The following is a 16,880-nucleotide window of genomic DNA, read 5'->3' as shown; positions in this document are numbered from 1 at the left end:
ACGGACTGGAAGCATGCCCAGCTTATCTGACCTGGAAGAGAAAGGAGGTCCTGCAGATAGCCTGGTCCTGTGCCATGGAGGGCTTTCAAGGTGAGGGCCAGCCCTTGGAATTGCACCTGAAAGAAACCAGGAGCCATGGCAGCAACCCATCACCGCAAAAGCTGCCACATTCTGGACCAGTTGAAGTTTCTGAGGGGGAATTCAAGGGCAGCCCCAAATAGAGTGCATTACAGTAATCGAAGCAGGAGGTGACCAAGATATGAGTAACAAGGTGCCTGGCCTCTCCTTGCACCACCACCACCCCACCCCCGCCTCCGATTCAAGATTCGCCGGCCACGGGCTGTTGCGTTTGCCCAGCCTCTGCCGCAGCCCTGAAAAGCACACAAGCCGCTCCCTCCTCCCCGCGCCTTATCAGCGACGCCGGCAGTCAAAGGCGGCACCTTTGGCCAAGCGGAAGGAACGTTTGCCCGGCTCCTCCCCAGGGCGACAATGGCCAAGCTGCATCCCAGGCCCGCCCGGGCAGCAAAGGGCGCTGACCCTCCTTGGCAAGCGAGAGAAGCCGGAGCCGCGGAGCGACCCTCTCTAGGGCTCCCAGCCTCAGCTCTGGCCCTCGGGGCTCTCCCGAACGGCCAACTGGGGCAGGCGCTGGCTTAACTCGGCCTCTCTGCTTTCGACCGACGGAACCTCGACTGAAACGAAGAGTCACCTTCTTGCGAGATGGGCGGCTGTACAAATATCTATCCCTACCTAAAACACCGCGGGAGACTCACGGCCATCCTCTTTCCCGCTGAGGTTCGGATAGGCAGGGGACTCGCTCCCCCCCTTCCCCCAGGCCGCTTGTGTCCTGGATGGAGCGATTAAAATGGGGTCTGAAGCGTTCCTGGGCTGGCTCCGCGTGCGTGTGCCCGCATTCGGACACACGCGCATGTAAGCGAACGAGCCAGGACAGCAAAACCGGTCTGCGGGTGCGGTTTTTTCGGACTTTTTGTCGGAAAAGGGGGACGGGAGGGTGCGATAAGACCAGGGAGGGGATAAGGCAGGGGAATCTGCCCTGGGTGGGGGTACCCGGACGGGGGAGGGGTCTCCGGAGGAGACCTGCCCAGGAGAACTGAGAGGAGCGGAGCAGGGACTCAGTGTATCTGGCTCTGGGCGTGTGCAGCTGACTTTCTTTTGTGTGTTGCAGGTGGAGGGCCTTCGGAAGAGGGAGGGGACCAGGCGGAACCCAAAGCAGGTACTGTTCCAGAATCCCTGGCTCTTCCTGGCCGGGCTTGTGGGGGCGGGGTTGCTTTTTGCTTAGAGGTTCAGAGCTGAACCCCTTCTGTTCCCCAAGGTGAAACTTGTTTTTTTACATTTAACCTGATCGTTGAATTAACCTGGTGATTCATTTCATGCAGGGTACTGGTGCTGCTTGCCCGACAAGGTTGTGCCGGGCAAAGTCCCCAACCCAGCTAATTAAGCCCAAGGGTTTAGCCGGTCTTGTTGGGGGCTCCTTCATTCTCTACCCACAGGTCAACTTCCTGGAGAGGCCAGGAAGAAATGCCTCCCCTCAGTCTGGAGTAGTGGCAGAAACAGGCAGGGGGAGGTACTTTCCCAACGTCCTCACAGAAACCACTTTCCTTTATCTCCCCCCCCCCCCCCACACACACACACACAAAGCTCCTGCCCCTGGTGGCCACCAGGAGGACTAAAGGGAGTATTGAAAAGCTGGATGGGAGGCTGCCATTTGCCCCAAATTTTTCAAACCTCTGTTGTGGGGATGCAGCCACTGGCCTTGGTTCAAGCTACTTAGGAAGGTGCCTTTCAGCTGCAACCCAGAATGCAAGAAGGAAACTCCTCCCCCCCACCCCAATCCTGATAGGCAGCTAGACCTGGATGCTTCTGCTGGGGGAGGGGTGAGGAGCAGAGGAAGAGCAAGGGAGAAGCTGACTCAGAAAGAGGTTTGAGTCCCTGCTGTCTCCCTCTAGGCGGAGTTCTCTCCTCTCCTCTGCCAGATGGCGCTCCAAGAGATGGCCTTGACCCGACTTCTGGAAAAGGTACTCACCTGGCCACACCAGGCTGGGTTAGGGTCAGCTGGCTGCCTCCTTCTTTGCTTCAATGACAATCTAGAAGCTGGTTGGTGTGTGTGTGTGTGTGTGTGTTGGGGAGCCAAAGTCTTGCCAAATGGCTTCTGGACACATTCTGAGTGATTTGTGGCCACTCTGGGTTGAGCCCTTCAGCTCCAGCCCAGAGGAGGAAGAAGAAGTGAGGTCGTCTCCCTTCCCCCACGAGCACTGGGCTGCTTCCATCCCGCTGCCTGTTCCAGATCAGAAGCCCTCACTGGGCACAGGGAAGAGTAGGTGGGTCTCAGAAGGAGCAGTCACTGGTCACCTTCAGCTGGACTTGGAGCCAAGGAAGGTAGAGGCTGTGGGGTCAAAATACCTCCTGGGGGAGAACAGCGCAAATGTCCTCTTTGGGCATGATGCTTAACTGGCAGGAAGCAGAACTGAAGCTGCTACCTCAGCAGTACGGTCACCATTCACACAGGCCCTGCAGGCTGGGCTGCGATTGGGCTGCTGGCAGTTTATGCTTCAGTTCGGCTCTTCTCTTCTGGTTGCGTGAATCAGGCTGGCACAGGGAGTTTACTTCTTGGGCACCACCCAGGCCCAGCCACTTTTACTACCCTTTGCCCAGCTATAGCTCATGTGACCCAAGCTCTCTCTCTCTCTCTCTCTCTCTCTCTCTCTCTCTCTCTCTCTCTCCCTCCCTCCCTCCCTCCCTCCCTCCCTCCCTCCCTCCCTCCCTCCCTCTCTCTCTCTCTCTCTCTCTCTCTCTCTCTCTCTCTCTCTCTCTCTCGCAAGCAACCACAGCAATTTATTATGAGCATTTGCTGCCCAACTCTCAGCAGGTGGGGCTCTGGGCAACTCCAACCCAAGAAAGGCAGCTTGCAGGGGTTTTGGATTCACTTCTTCCCAACCTCTGAGCTACTCTGGTTGTTCTTTCTGCTTTGCTTCCAGATGCGGAGAAGCGGGTGGGCATCTCCCTTCACACAGGTAAGCACCTGGGCATCTGCTTCCAATTGGCCTGCCAGTTCTCCTTTCCCACTGCAAGTGTGATGGCAACACCATCAGCAATTGGGGCAACTCCTGTGCCCAGAAAAAGGCCAGGTCCTTCCACAGGGCTCCCAGAGGTGACTCACCTGCCTCTGAAGCCTGAACAGAACTGGGGAGGGGCTAGGCAGCCACTTGGGGTGCAGGGGGGAGGGAGAGGTTGCTGCATGTGAATTCCCAACAATATTCCTACTGGCTGGGTCTGTGGGGCTGCAGTCTGAAAACTTTTCAAACACCAACATGATATGTGCCCCCTCCCCCAGGCTGGCTTTCTCTCTCCCATGGGGGATTCATCAGGGGACCTTTTTCTGCAGGGGACATTCTGGCTATTCTCTTTGGATCCCTCTTTGCGGCCACAGCGCTTGCCTTCCTCTTCTTCGTTCACAAGCACCGGAGGCAGGCAAGCAGGTGAGAAAGCCCCACAGCGGGAGACAGCACAGCCACCTCTGGAGGAGAGCCCTGTGGAGCCCTGCTTCCTGCTTGGCCCATGTGCTTGTCCGTTTCTGTGCGTGCCCAACTACGATGCAAGGGCCAAGGAAGGCCAAGCAGGTGGGAAGGAGAGCGATTCCGATGTCACCCGTTCCTTTTTCTCTCTGCAGGGAACAAGCCACAAAGCCTGCTGCCCTCTACACTCTGGCCTCCACTGATGAGCATGCACTGTAGCTGATAGCCCACAGGCCACACTCTGCCCCTCACTCATGGAGCTCCTTCCTGCCCCATCCTCTTCAAAGCCCCATGAGCCTCCCCCTCCTCCCCTGCTAGCAGCTGGGGTGGTGCTCAGGCCAGCCAGAGGAAGAGCAGCTCAAAGACAAGAGGGGCGGCCATTCCTGAGAAGGCTCCCCTCCGGACTCATGGGAAAGCGAGGCCACCTGCCTAAAATGCAGACCACCATGCTCCTGAGACGCTTCTAGCCAGAAACCTGTGACTTACCTTCAGACTCTCCAGCAGCAAACCACAGGCTCCTCCAACTGTGGCAGCACCTGCCTGGCTGCCAGGAAGCCTTCTTGGCATAAGGGTTGCCCATCGGCTTTGTAGAGGGCTGGTGCCACAGAAAGGCAGGGAAGAGACTCTGGGTCATGTCGCGCTCTCTCTCACACACCCTTCTCGTTGGGAAGCCTCATTGGCCAAAAGCTGGACTGATCTGATTAATGGCTTCTTTATGGCCTGCACAAACACAGCAGCCTTGCCCCTCGGCCGACTGACTGTTCTTCGCAAGCTCATTGCACGGCTGCCGGATGGCAGTGGCCTGAAACCTGCCAACTCTCAACCTTCACACATAATCCAAATGAAATCAGATTCTAAAAAAGATTTATTTTGGGAATGTGCTACTTTCCCCAAGCCACTCCAACATGACCTTTAAACAAAGAGTTGTTGGGAGGCAGCCCCTTGCAAAGCAAATGTGCAAGGTGGAACACGTTGGTATCTGTTGGCTTTGCCAAAGTGGTCTGGGAAAATAGTAGGCAAGGCAGAGGGAGGAATCAGCCTGTGAATCAGGGCTTCCTTCCCCACCACGATTTTACAGGGGATTCCTCCATTTGCAGAAGCAGAGGCTGCCCAAGGCCCCTTCCCAGTTTGTAGGCAGGTGGGTAGGTGAAGGGAATTGTCTGAAGCAGCTGCAGGCAAAGGATGACCTGCCCCTCCCCTCCAAACTGAGTAAAAGTGCCATTCGACCAGGCCAATTTTTAAAAAAACATCCAGGAGAGATGTACAGGAAAAAAAATTAGAATGATGCATGAACTATGAAGTCTCATAATGCTAAAGCCCAAACCACCACGGCTATTGGCATCTTCTATTTGGCCTACTGTAAGAAAAGAAGGGCTTCAGCAGATGCCACATAATTCTCCTGTGGAACTGATTGCCACAAGATGGCTTGAAGATTATAAAACGGAAGTGGCAGATCCTCAGAGGAAAATAAGTCTTCCATTTACAGGTAATCCTCAATTTACAACTATTCATTGCCGTAGTGGTTAGAAAGCAGTACTGCAGGCTATTTCTGCTGGCTGTTTGCAATTTGGCAGTTCAAATCTCACCAGGCTCAAGGTTGACTCAGCCTTTCATCCTTCCAGGGTCGGTAAAATGAGGACCCAGATTGTTGGGGGCAATAGGGTGACTCTATAAACCGCTTAGAGATGGCTGGAAAGAACTGAAGTGTTATATAAGTCTAAGTACTATTGCTAATGCTATGCTGTTCATTTAGCAAGTGTCTGAAATTACAATGGCCAGTCACATGATCAAAATTCGGCCCTTGGCAACTGGCATGTATTCATGATGGTTGCGTCATCACGTAATTGCTGCTGGTGACCTTCCCTGCCAAGCAAAGTCAACGGGGAAGCCAGATTACTTTAGCAGCCACATAACAACTGCAATGATTTACTTAATCATTGTGGCAAAAAGATTGCACAATTGGATACAAGTCACTTAACTGCCTTGCTTAGCAATCAAAACTCTCATCCCAATTGAGGCTTTAAGTCGAGGATCACCTGCTTGTTCAGCATGGGCAGCATGTTTCTCAATGCCAGAGAAAGCGGGTGGTGGGAGGGAGAGACTGAGCTGACCAAGGTGTTTGTGCCAACTTAAGGCTGCCAGCATTGGTACCTTGCTACAAAAGCTCCCCCTCCCCCCCGATGGTGCCTGCCCTGCAAAGCATCCAGTGCCAGAAGGTGACTTGCTTCAAAGAAGCCAATGATGCCCCACATTGGATGAGATGGGCACTAGAAAAGAAAGCCAACAAAACAAAGACTGAAGGGACTTAAAAGATTGTTCAGTTAGGGAGGGGACAGGACAGGACTAGGACAGTGGCAGAATCAACCTGGCTGCAGTTCATGCAATACACTGAGCCTGCAACAAACAACATAGGATTGGCTTACATCAAGCCATGGCTCCCCTCTACAGGCTCTTTTGTGACTACTACACTGCCCCCACATCTCTGTCCCAGAGGCTCCCCAAGATGTTGACTTCATTGCTGCAGTCTCAGAAGCTGCCAGACGCTCTCTGCTCATCCACCCAGCTCACCATGTTGATGGCAGGTGGCCCTTTTGCAGAGTTATGGCCACACCAGCTGATCAAGCAAAGACCTCACAGGAGGCCAAGGCCATCTGCCCTGGCCCCCCACCCCTGAACAAACACAAGCTTTTAGCCAGTCTCTTTATTGGTACTACTTAAGAAGGGAAGCCACAGCTCTGTTCAGCTTCTGCTCTCGGCTTTCAAGCAACGCAAGACTGAGTGATCCCCACCCCACCCCACCTTCCCGAGAGCAGCAGCAGATCAAAGACACTTTCTCTGTGCCGTATAGATCACCTGGCTGCTTGGCCAGCACCCCTTTTCCCCTCCCACCCCAATAAGTATCAGGAGCCAAAGGGGAGATGCAGCGAGATTCAAGAGGACGGCAAAGGGCAGACAGATTTCCTGGGGCTGGTTGAGGGCAGCCATTCCACAGCCCTAGTCCCATCTTCAGCCCCTGTGTTCCAAGGGCACAATCATCCGATGCCCTCCGGAGAGCCTGGGGCCCAGCTTCCTGGCAAGGTGGCTGGAAGGCTCAGGATCCTGCCTGGGGTGCGGTCCGTAGGCCTGTGAAATGGGAGTGCAGCACTTGGGAGAGAGCTGAGCCAGCTGGCTGGTGGGGGCGGGGGAGTGTTACCCCAGGGGTAATGGCACAGTGGGGAGGGGGACCTTGGGCAGGAGCTGGGATGACACTCACACAGGAGGAAGTGCTGCAGGTTCTTTTTGGAGCCTCCGGAGAGATGATAAGCCCACACCGCCATGGCCACCATGAGCAGGTATGCTGGCAAAAGGCTGCCCAAGTAGACCGGGTTCCAGAAGGTCTGCAAGGAGAAACAGAGGTGGGTCAGCCCTCCTGGCAGCCTCTGACAGGGAGGCCTCCCACCCCCATCTCCATGCCTGAGGGTTCCCAGAAATGAAATGGGAAACCCTTCGCCTTCCCCTGAGGCTGGAGAGTAGCCCAGCTGAGGGGCACCACAGCTCCACAGAGGAGGCGGAGTTGCCTACAGCGCCCCCCCCCCCCCCCCGTAAGATGCTTGCCAGGGGCTGGCTGTCATCAGGACCCTGTTGCAGGAAGAGCCAGCAGAGCTGGGGCAATCCAGGGGGGGAGGGGCTTGGCTTGCCTGGCTTGGGAGACAGCATCACAATACTAAAATGCCACAAGGACTAAGACCCTCCCTGGCAACAGGGGATGTGGGTCCATTCATTGGGGCAGCTAAAGCAGAGACAGGCCTGGAAGGTGCCAGCTGGGGGGCATGTTTGCTGCAGCCTACCAGTCCCTGTTCTCTATCTCTGTCTCCAAACACACACATATAGCCATTTTTAGGGGTGCTACTCACAAGGGCAGAGACGGTGAGATGGCAGAGCACCACAGCTGCCACCTCTCCCCAGCGCCGCGTCTCACAGCCATGGAAGAATACGATGCCCCAAAAGGTGTGCAGCAGGATCAACACCAGTGTCATGAAGGCTGTGGGGACAGAGACAGTGAGGGGGGGGGGGGGCTGGAGAAGGCCTCCCCCCACCCAATCAGGGACAGCTGTACCTGAAGTCAGGAAGTAGAGCTGGGAGTCTCCGTGGATGCCCACGATGCCAGGCCCCAGAGAATCCGCCAGCAGGTTGATCATGGCAAAGGCACCGCTCATGAGTCCAAACCCCAGCCCGGCCACTGTGGGCAGAGAAGGTGCAGGCCTGAGCAGGGCCCAGAAGGGCCAATCTATTCCCCAATCCAGCAGGGCCTTTGGCCACATCCCTCTCCCCATCCCGTCCACTGGCCCTGGGATGGGGCTTCCTTCTGGGCTGAGGGATGCTCTCACCAGCAGGGGCCCACCTTCAAGCTCCCCTCCCAGCACCCCAGGAATTCCTGACCCCCTCCCTTCCTCTGCAGGGGTCCTGGTGTCCCCAAAAGCCTTCTTTGCCCAGGTACCACCTGAGCCATCCCTCGGGAAACGCACCATAGGCCATCTGCTGGATGGAGATGGGGGAGCAGCCATCTTCACTGAGGGCAAGGAGCCCCTCCATTGCCTTCCTGGGGGAGGGAAGGAGAAGCACAGGCTGAGTTGTGGATCATCTAGGCTGGAGCTGGCGCCCTCTGCAGGCTTGGATCTCCACTTTCTCCCACAGACCTGAAAAGGTTGCTCCTGGCCCAGAAGGAGCCTTCCTGGCTGTGGCCCTGGTTGCAGGCTGGTCCCCTGGCTTTGGGCACCTGGCCAACCCCAGAAAGGCCAAGTATGTGGCCTCTCTGTCTCTGGGAGAGATGAGGTGGGACCAAGCTTCAAAGTTGGTGTCTGTGTGTGTATGTGTGTGTGTATGCAGACACACAAAATGCTCCTGTATGTCCAATCAGCCTAACATCAATACCCGGAAGGATACTGGAAATGATAATAAAAAAATAGATCTGCCAACATCTAGAAACGAGTAAAGTAATAACTAGCAGTCAGCACAGGTTTGTTAAAAACAGATCATGCCAAACCAATCTTATTTCATTCTTCAACATAGTTACTAAATTAGTAGACCAGCAAAATACTGTGGACATTATATAGACTTCAGCAAGGCATTCAACAAAGTAGACCACAACGTAAGAGAGCAGGAAGATAGACAATACTATTTGATATGGGATTTATTTTACCAATGGATAGAGAATAAGAATTGGAAATCAATATGATATAAATGGATGTTGAATTTTTTGGAAATAAGCTAGCATGTTTAGTGATAAATTGAAGAGAGGAGGAGCACAAAAATGCCACCGACTGATACACGGCTCATATACCGACTGTTTATAATTGTATGGAATGATAATGTTTTTATGTTTTGTTTTGTTTGTGTTTTTGAAAAATAAAAAAAATTATTAAAAAAAAAGCAAAGTAGACCACAACCTTGGTAAGCTAGAAAAAAGTAGGATAGATAGCTTCACCGGCAGATGGATTTGCAACTGGCTGACAAACCATACTCAACGAGTACTTAATGGTACTACATCTACATGGAGGGAAGTAAGCAGTGGGGCACCACAAGGTTCTGTCTTAGGCCCAATACTCTTCAATAGCTTCATAAACGACTTTGATGAGGAAATAGAAGGGGAACTCATCAAATTTGCAGATGATACTAAGCTAGCAGAAATAGGCAACATCCAATAGGCCAGGGGTCAGCAACCTGTGGCTCTGGAGCCACATGCACCCCTCTGCTGCGGCTCCCTGTCACTCAAAATATGTGTCCCAACCATAAATGTGCAACACCCACTGGCATGCGATTTATTGAGCTTTTCAACCCCCGGTAGGCCAACCATGGATAAACCCAAGAAAAGAAAAGTTTCAGAAGAAAACAATGTTTAATTCAACTACGTATGCTAGTTTTGTGGCCATTCAAGAAATAGTCAGGCACAGGAAGGGTTTTGTGGCTCCTGGTGTTTTCTTTTCTGTGGGAAATGAGTCCAAATGGCTCTTTTGAGTGTTTAAGGTTGCAGACCTCTGCAATAGGCTAAAGATTCAGATGGATCTTGACAGACTTGAACACTGGGCCCTATCTAACAAAATGAAATTCAATATAGAGAAAAGTAAAGTCTTACACTTAGGCAAGAAAAACACATATACAGTTGCAAGAAAAAGTATGTGAACCCTTTGGGATTACGTGGAATTTTGCATGAATTGGTCATAAAATGTGCTCTGAACTTCATCTAAGTCACAACAATAGAAAAACACAGTCTGCTTAAAATAATACTACACAAACATTAGATGTTGCCATGGTTTAATTGAACATAACATGTAAACATTCACAGTGCAGGGAGGAAAAAGTATGTGAACCTTTGGACTTAATAACTGGTTGACCCTCCTTTGGCAGCAATAACCTCAACCAAACGTTTCCTGTAGTTGCAGATCAGACCTGCACAACCATCTGGAGTAACTTTGGACCACTCCTCTTCACAAAACTGTTTCAGTGTAGCAATATTCTTGGGATGTCTGGTGTGAATCGCTCTCTTAAGGTCATGCCACAGCATTTCAATCGGGTTGAGGTCAGGACTCTGACTGGGCCACTCCAGAAGGCGTATTCTGTGCTGTTGAAGCCATTTTTTTGTTGAATTACTTGTATGCTTTGGGTCATTGTCCTGTTGCATCACCCATCCTCTGTGGAGCTTCAGTTGGCGGACAGATGGTCGTACATTTTCCTGCAAAATGTCTTGATAAACTCTGGAATTCATTTTCCCATCAATGACAACAATCTGTCCAGGTCCTGAGGCAGCAAAGCAGCCCCAAACCATGATGCTCCCTCCACCATGTTTTACAGTGGGGATGAGGTTTTGATGTTGGTGTGCTGTGCCTTTTTTTCTCCACACAGTGTTGTGTGTTCTTCCCAAACAACTCAATTTTGGTTTCATCTGTCCACAGTATATTTTGCCAGTAGTGCTGTGGAACATCCAGGTGCTCTTTTGCAAATTTCAAACATGCTGCAATATTTTTTTTGGACAGCAATGACTTCCTCCGTGGTGTCCTCCCATGTACTCCATTCTTGTTTAATGTTTTCCTTATTGTAGATGTGTCAACAAAAATGTTAGCATGTGCCAGAGACTTCTGTAGGTCTTTAGCTGACACTCTTCTTTACCTCATGAAGCATTCTGCGCTGTGCTCTTGCAGTCATTTTTACAGGACGACCACACCTAGGGAGAGTAGCAACAGTGCTAAACTTTCTCCATTTGTAGACAGTCTGTCTTACCGTGGACACATGAACATCAAGGCTTTTGGAGATACTTTTGTAACCCTTTCCAGCTTCATGCAAGTCAACAATTCTTGATCGTAGGTCTTCTGAGAGCTCTTTTCTGCGAGGCATGGTTCACATCAGACAGTGCTTCTTGAAACCAATAAACCCAAAACAGGTGTGTGTTTTTAAAGGGCAGGACAGCTGTCAGTAACACATCCAATATCAGCACATTGATTGGAGTCAAAGTTGGCTCACTCCTGGCTCCAATTAGCTCTTGGAGAAGTCATTAGGCTAGGGGCTCACATACTTTTTCCTCCCTGCACTGTGAATGTTTACATGTTATGTTCAATTAAACCATGGGAACATCTAATGTTTGTGTAGTATTATTTTAAGCAGACTGTGTTTTTCTATTGTTGTGACTTAGATGAAGTTCAGAGCACATTTTATGACCAATTCATGCAAAACTCCATGTAATCCCAAGGGGTTCACATACTTTTTCTTGCAACTGTAGATTGGGAGAAACCAGGCTTAATAGCAATAACTGTGAGAGGGAGCTTGGAGTCTTAATTAAATATGAGCCAGAAATGTGCAGCAGCACTCAAAAAAGCCAATGCAATCCTAACTTGCATTATCAGAGGGATACAATCAAGATCAATACCACTCTATAAAGCCTTTGTAAGACCACGCCTAGAATATTGTATCTAGTTTTGGTCACCACACTATAAAAAAGATGTTCAGATTCTAGAAAGAGTGCAGAGAAGAGCAACCCAGATGATTAGGGGACTGGAGATTAAAACATATGAAGAATGGTTGTAGGAACTCGGCATGGCTAGTCTAGGGAAGAGAAAGACCAGGGGAGACATGATAGCCGTCTTCCAATACTTGAGGGGCTGCCACAGAGAGGAGGGGGTCAAGCTATTTTCCAAAGCACCTGAAGGCCAGAGAAGGAATAATGGATGGAAACTGATCAAGGAGAGATTCAACCTAGAAATAAGGAGGAATTTCCTGACAGGGAGAATAATCAGCCCATGGAACAGAAGTTGCCTTCGGAAGTTGTGGGAGCTTCATCACTGGAGGCTTTCAAGAAGAGACTGGACTGCCATCTTTGTAAGGTCTCCTGCTTGGGCAGGGCGATGGGACTAGATGACCCTACGAGGTCCCTTCCAATTCTGCTAATCTGTATATCGAATTTCCATTTCCTTTCATCTGTTAATTCTAGTTTAGTTAAATAAATGAGGTCAAACATTTTAAGGTTTTTTAAAAGTAAGTAAATAAAAAGAATGTGGGTCTGGGAACAGTGCAGCTGAATTACACAAGTCAGTCGGTTTCTAGAAAAGGCTAAGAAAAGAGAAAGGAAAGAGGACCAGCAACACAGTGTGTGAAATCAGCCGCAGGGAAAATGGAAGGCCTGAAAGACCAGGTGAGAGACAAATCACCATGGAGAAAATCCCTGGCAGGCCAAGTATGCGGGTACAAAAGAGGCATAGATTGCAGGGAGTCCTCCATTTATGAGCTGACATTTAACAGCTCTTTGAAGTGAAGGCAGTCTTGGAAAGTGTGTCCAGGCTTTGTGCTACCTGCCCCCACATTCTCTGAGTTATGAGGCCACGATCAGGCTGCTTGGTAATCTGTTTGTTCAATGATTGATTGGTTACCCATCACCCCACGTTTTCCTCATAATGGAAAAGGAACAACTAGAAAAGATCCATAAAACAACCAATAACAACTTCAAAGGAATAGCACTAGCGCAGGAAGAAGGAAACCAAACAGGGGCCTTCCTGGATATCTCCATCGGCAAAGGACACAGCGCAGATTAGAAATATCAGCCTATCTTAAAACCAGCCACACTAGCTAGGCACAGGTGACCCTTGACTTATGACAATTGAGCCAAAAAAATTCCATTGCTAAGCCAGACTGTTAAGTGGATTTTGCCCCATTTTACAACCTTTCTTGCTAAAGATGTTAAGTGATCTCTGCAGTTGTTAAGTTAGTAACGGTTGTTAAGTGAATCTGGCTTCCCCAATGACCCCGATCACATGACCCCAGGACACTGCAACCGTCATAAATATGAACCAGTTGCCAAGCATCCAAGTTTTGACCCATGTAACCATGGGGATGCTGCAATGGTCGTAAGTGTGAAAAATGGTTACACATCATTTTTTAGTGCTGTTGTAACTTCAAACGGTCACTAAATGAACTCTTGTATGTTGAGAACTACTGTACTCCATTACCAAAGTAACCAACCCAACCTCCCACGAAAACACTGTTTAGATGAACACAAACACATTGCAGCAGCTCTGAATCTCAGGAAAAGGAAACAGATCATCTATAGAATGTCTTCCAATACAATGGATACCCACGCAACTTTACCAGAAAGTCCCCGTCCACTCAACTCAATTTAGCACAACCAACACAAGTCGTAAAAAGGGTGACACAGCCATACGTCAAGAACAACTCAGAAATCACCAATAGACTATCACAACCTCTCATGGAATCAGCGTAGCACACAAACCAAGAAACGCCCTTCAAATCATCTGAAGTAAACCAAAAGACCCAGCAGCCCCCGAAGAAAAAAACGGGAGTCATACAGTGTAAGGACTGCAACAGCCATTATATAGGACAGTGATGGCTAACCTTTTTGCCATCGCGTGCCAGGAGAGGGAAGGGTGAGGGAGGTTCTCACGCGTGCGGGCCCACACCCGTAATTCTATGCGCCCTGCCTTGCGCATGCGCGTGCAAGCCCCACTCCCCCCCCCCCGCTCCTGGCATGCGATGGCCAGGTAGGCCCATTTTTCTTTCTTACCTGGCTCCACACCCTCTCTATGCATCTGGGAAGGGCGAAAACAGCCTTTCCCACTCCCTCGGAGGCGTCACTTCCTGTCCCACCAAGAGTTGGGAAATGGGCCCTTTCAGGCTTTTGGAGGGCTTCTGAGGGAGTAGGAAAGGCTGTTTTCGTCCTCCGCAGATGCATAGAGAGGATCTGGAGCCAGGTAAGAAAGAAAAACGGGCCTTCCCCACCACCACCACCCCAGCCCCTCCAGAGGCAGCAAACAGCCTGTTTCCCTACTTCTGGTGGGCCCAGAAGGCCCAAAAATCAGCTGGCTGGCGCGCGCATGCCCCTCCGAGCTGAGCTGCCGTACCCATTGATATGGCTACACGTGCCACAGGTGGCACACGTACCATAGGTTCGCCATCACGGATATAGGACAAGCAGGCAGAAGATTGGCATCCATGAACACCAACCAGCAGTCAGAATGGAAACTCCTTAACTGCACAACATATGGACAGACTTCACCACAGTTTCAACTGGGAAACAGAGACCATCCTAGATCAGATTAAATCCAAAAATGCTAAAGAATTCCTGGAAGCCTGGCACTCTGACAAATCAGGCATCAATAGGTACATATAGAAAAAAACATTTACATACCTTCAAAAGAGATAATCAAAAAGCTAAAAAGGAAACAGAAAGACCAAAACACCTCCTCACCAGCAAGCAACACCCAGATAACCAGAAACACCAGGATTAATACCAGATCAACAATCGAGTGGTAAACCAATCAGGGAACTATCAACGCAGACAATCAAACAATAAACAAAACCCTAATCAATGAACTACCAACAAAACACCGAATGACAGAGTAGCCACTGTAATTAAACAGAGCACAAACCCCTGCTCCCTTCTAGAACTGATGATATTACCTAGTTGGGTAATGAAATATCTGCAAGAATACAGCCAAGCTGAGAGAACCCAAGGACACCACGGTTCAACCAAGATACAAATACTCTCTTCTACAGGTTATTCCATTTTCTAGAAGAATGAAGAAGAGATAAGCTTCTCCTGGATCTGACCCTAATCAATGAGGAGGATCCTGTTGAGGAGGTGTCATAGAAACATTAAGCAGCAAGCAGTGGGTGCAAACCACAACAGTAAAAAATTGGAGCCTAGTCATACACAGAAACTTGATTCCAACAAGCTTAGAGAAAGAGGTGCAGGTGTGATTCCACACACAAAATCCTCATGGAGCAAGACATCTTGAGAATATCTCTAAAACAAGATGCTGAAAATACAATCCAGGCAACAATCCCGCTTACCAATGATTTGTTCAGTGACTGTTCAAAGTTATGACTGGAGATTTACGACCAGTCTCAAAGTCCCACCATTACAGGGTCCCCAGAGTTATGCAATTGTGATTTGGGGACTTGGCAACTGGTGTGCATTTTCAACGGACACAGCATCCCTCGGGCACACAATCCCCATCTGCAATATCCACAGCCAGCTTCTGACAAAGTAAATGGGGAAGCCAGCAGGAAGTTGCAAATGACGGTCAGGTGACTTTCCACTTAGGTGGGATGATTTGCAGGTGATTTGCTTAATGACAGCCACAACTCTTGACTTTTATGACACTGCTTAGAGATGGAGCTGCCAGTCCCAACCGCAGTCAGTGCCAGTAATACACCATATCCAATGAAGGAAAAAAAATTCAGGGTAAATTAAGAAACCATTTAGGTAAATGGGGATTTTCTGACTAATAGTTAAATGTAACAGGAATGGGAAATGAGTGCATGTATTGTCAAATAGCTGAGAAAACCGGAAAAGCCAAAGCCGCAAAAGAGCGAAAGCTCAAAAGCAAAGTGAACAGCCAAGCAGAAGAGGAAGGGGCAGGTCCGTGGCTTGGAAGCGAGGGCAAGCAGGGAGTGGTAATGGAGAGGGGGAAAGGACCCTCTGCACCATCTCTGCTTCCTCACGTGGTCCAAATCAGGTGACCTCACAGGGCACAAAGCAGAACACCTGATGAAAGGTGAACATGGCCCATAGGAAGCAGTGAGCTTCTGTGATGGTCCCTCAGGCCAAGTTACACCAGGGACCCTTGATGAAGCTTGGGGGGGGGAGGGTGTCAGAGCTCTTTCCTGATGTAGGACGAGCGTAATGGAAGAGCGCTCGCAAAACCCTAAAGCCTTGGCACAGGAGGCGGCATGAGCATAGTTTGTTTATACTTCATACGCCACCCATCTGCCTCTGCCAAGCCGCAAGATGGATTGGATGGTACTAGAGAGCCATAGATGGTGGATCACAGAGCCCACAAGGCAATACAACTGCAAAGAAAACCTAATATAAACTTGGGGTGCATCAACCCCCGAGTTCTGGTTGTCGTATTTTAGGAAGGACCCTACGCAACCGCACCGCGATGAAAAGTGTCCGGAAGGAAACAAAAAAACCCGACTCTAAGAGGAGCAGGTGCTGGGGGGCAGGCCGGAGGGAGCCGCCTGAAGAGGGGCAGGACGCAGCGGGCTACAGGGCACGGACCCTGGCGGGAGAGGAGCCGGGACAGGCTGGAGAGGGGGGGGGGGTTGAGGGGGCGTCACTCGGCAGGCCGCCCGCGGGGAACAGCCCCACCTCCTGGGAACGCGCCGGGTCCCACCAACCTGCGGGGCGAGGCTCCGGAATGCCTGCCTGTCTACCGGGCGGGACAAAGGCGGCGGGCAGCCCGATCCCCACCGCACCGGGCCTGGCGGGAGTGGGGGGCCCGCCAGTAGCCTCCGCCACCCGCCCCGCCCCGCCCCTCCCCCCGCCAGTCCGGCTCGGCGATGCCCGATTCGTGTCCGGGAACGGAGGCCGCCTTGCAGGTCCTGCCCGCGGTGAGGGGGGGGTCTCTCTTTCCCTCTCCGAGGCCCCCCTCCCCTCCCCTCCCCTCCCCTCCCCTCCGGCCCACCTGAGCAGCTTGTAGTAGAGGAAGCGGAAGGCCTCCTGCAGCGCCACGGAGAAGAGCACGCCGAAGACCAGCAGCCCCCGCTGCAGCGCCTGGTCGCCCGGGTCGCTGGCCTTGGCCGCCACGAACCAGACAAGCGAGGAGAGCAGCAGCGACACCAGCCAGAAGAAGGCCCTGCGAGGGGGGGAGGGGGGGGAGAGACTCGGTCAGCCCTGGCCCCGCCGCCCCCCTCCCCCGCCGGACCCCCTCGGCCTCACCCCGCGATCAGGATGATGACCCGCAGCGGCTCCCCCACCACCGTCAGCAGGAAGAGCGCCAGCGCCGGCCCGAAGGCCACGAAGGCGCACCCGAAGAAGACCGGCAGCGTCATGGCCGGCAGCCGCGCCCACGACGGCCTCCTTCC

At 51.4% G+C, this 16,880-nt stretch overlaps 2 protein-coding genes across 2 annotated transcripts in view; one reads left to right on the top strand and one right to left on the bottom strand.

Annotated features, from left to right (window-relative positions):
* Window positions 1–5,132, top strand: part of CA9 (carbonic anhydrase 9) — a 35,397-nt gene extending 30,265 nt beyond the window's left edge. The window contains exons 9-13 of the mRNA XM_070936043.1: window positions 1,184–1,231; window positions 1,965–2,033; window positions 2,994–3,029; window positions 3,401–3,494; window positions 3,686–5,132. Coding sequence (XP_070792144.1) covers window positions 1,184–1,231; window positions 1,965–2,033; window positions 2,994–3,029; window positions 3,401–3,494; window positions 3,686–3,749 — 311 coding nt within the window. The 3' untranslated portion in view covers window positions 3,750–5,132. The remainder of the gene's footprint in view (window positions 1–1,183; window positions 1,232–1,964; window positions 2,034–2,993; window positions 3,030–3,400; window positions 3,495–3,685) is intronic.
* A 1,084-nt stretch (window positions 5,133–6,216) lies between these two features.
* LOC139313407 (gamma-secretase subunit Aph-1b-like) lies at window positions 6,217–16,880 on the bottom strand. Its single transcript, XM_070939020.1, has 7 exons — window positions 16,735–16,880; window positions 16,481–16,651; window positions 8,036–8,109; window positions 7,627–7,749; window positions 7,424–7,551; window positions 6,784–6,907; window positions 6,217–6,653 (listed from the first exon to the last, which is right to left on the bottom strand). Exons 1-7 carry the CDS (start codon window positions 16,845–16,847, stop codon window positions 6,622–6,624), a joined length of 765 nt encoding a protein of 254 aa, XP_070795121.1. The 5' UTR covers window positions 16,848–16,880; the 3' UTR covers window positions 6,217–6,621.

The sequence above is a fragment of the Pituophis catenifer genome, unplaced genomic scaffold, assembly GCF_029215685.1.
Source record: "Pituophis catenifer annectens isolate HBS135680 unplaced genomic scaffold, rPitCat1.0.hap2 SCAF_2, whole genome shotgun sequence".
NCBI classification, from domain to species: Eukaryota; Metazoa; Chordata; class Lepidosauria; order Squamata; family Colubridae; genus Pituophis; species Pituophis catenifer.
This window is presented reverse-complemented; position numbering and strand designations above follow the sequence as displayed.

Coding starts and splice junctions, on each gene's coding strand:
- LOC139313407 (XM_070939020.1), bottom strand. CDS start 16,847: ATGACGCTGCCGGTCTTCTTCGGGTGCGCCTTCGTGGCCTTCGGGCCG. Junction 16,652..16,734: donor GTCATCATCCTGATCGCGGG/GTGAGGCCGAGG, acceptor CCCCCCTCGCAG/GGCCTTCTTCTGGCTGGTGT. Junction 7,750..8,035: donor CATCCAGCAGATGGCCTATG/GTGCGTTTCCCG, acceptor CTCTGCCCACAG/TGGCCGGGCTGGGGTTTGGA.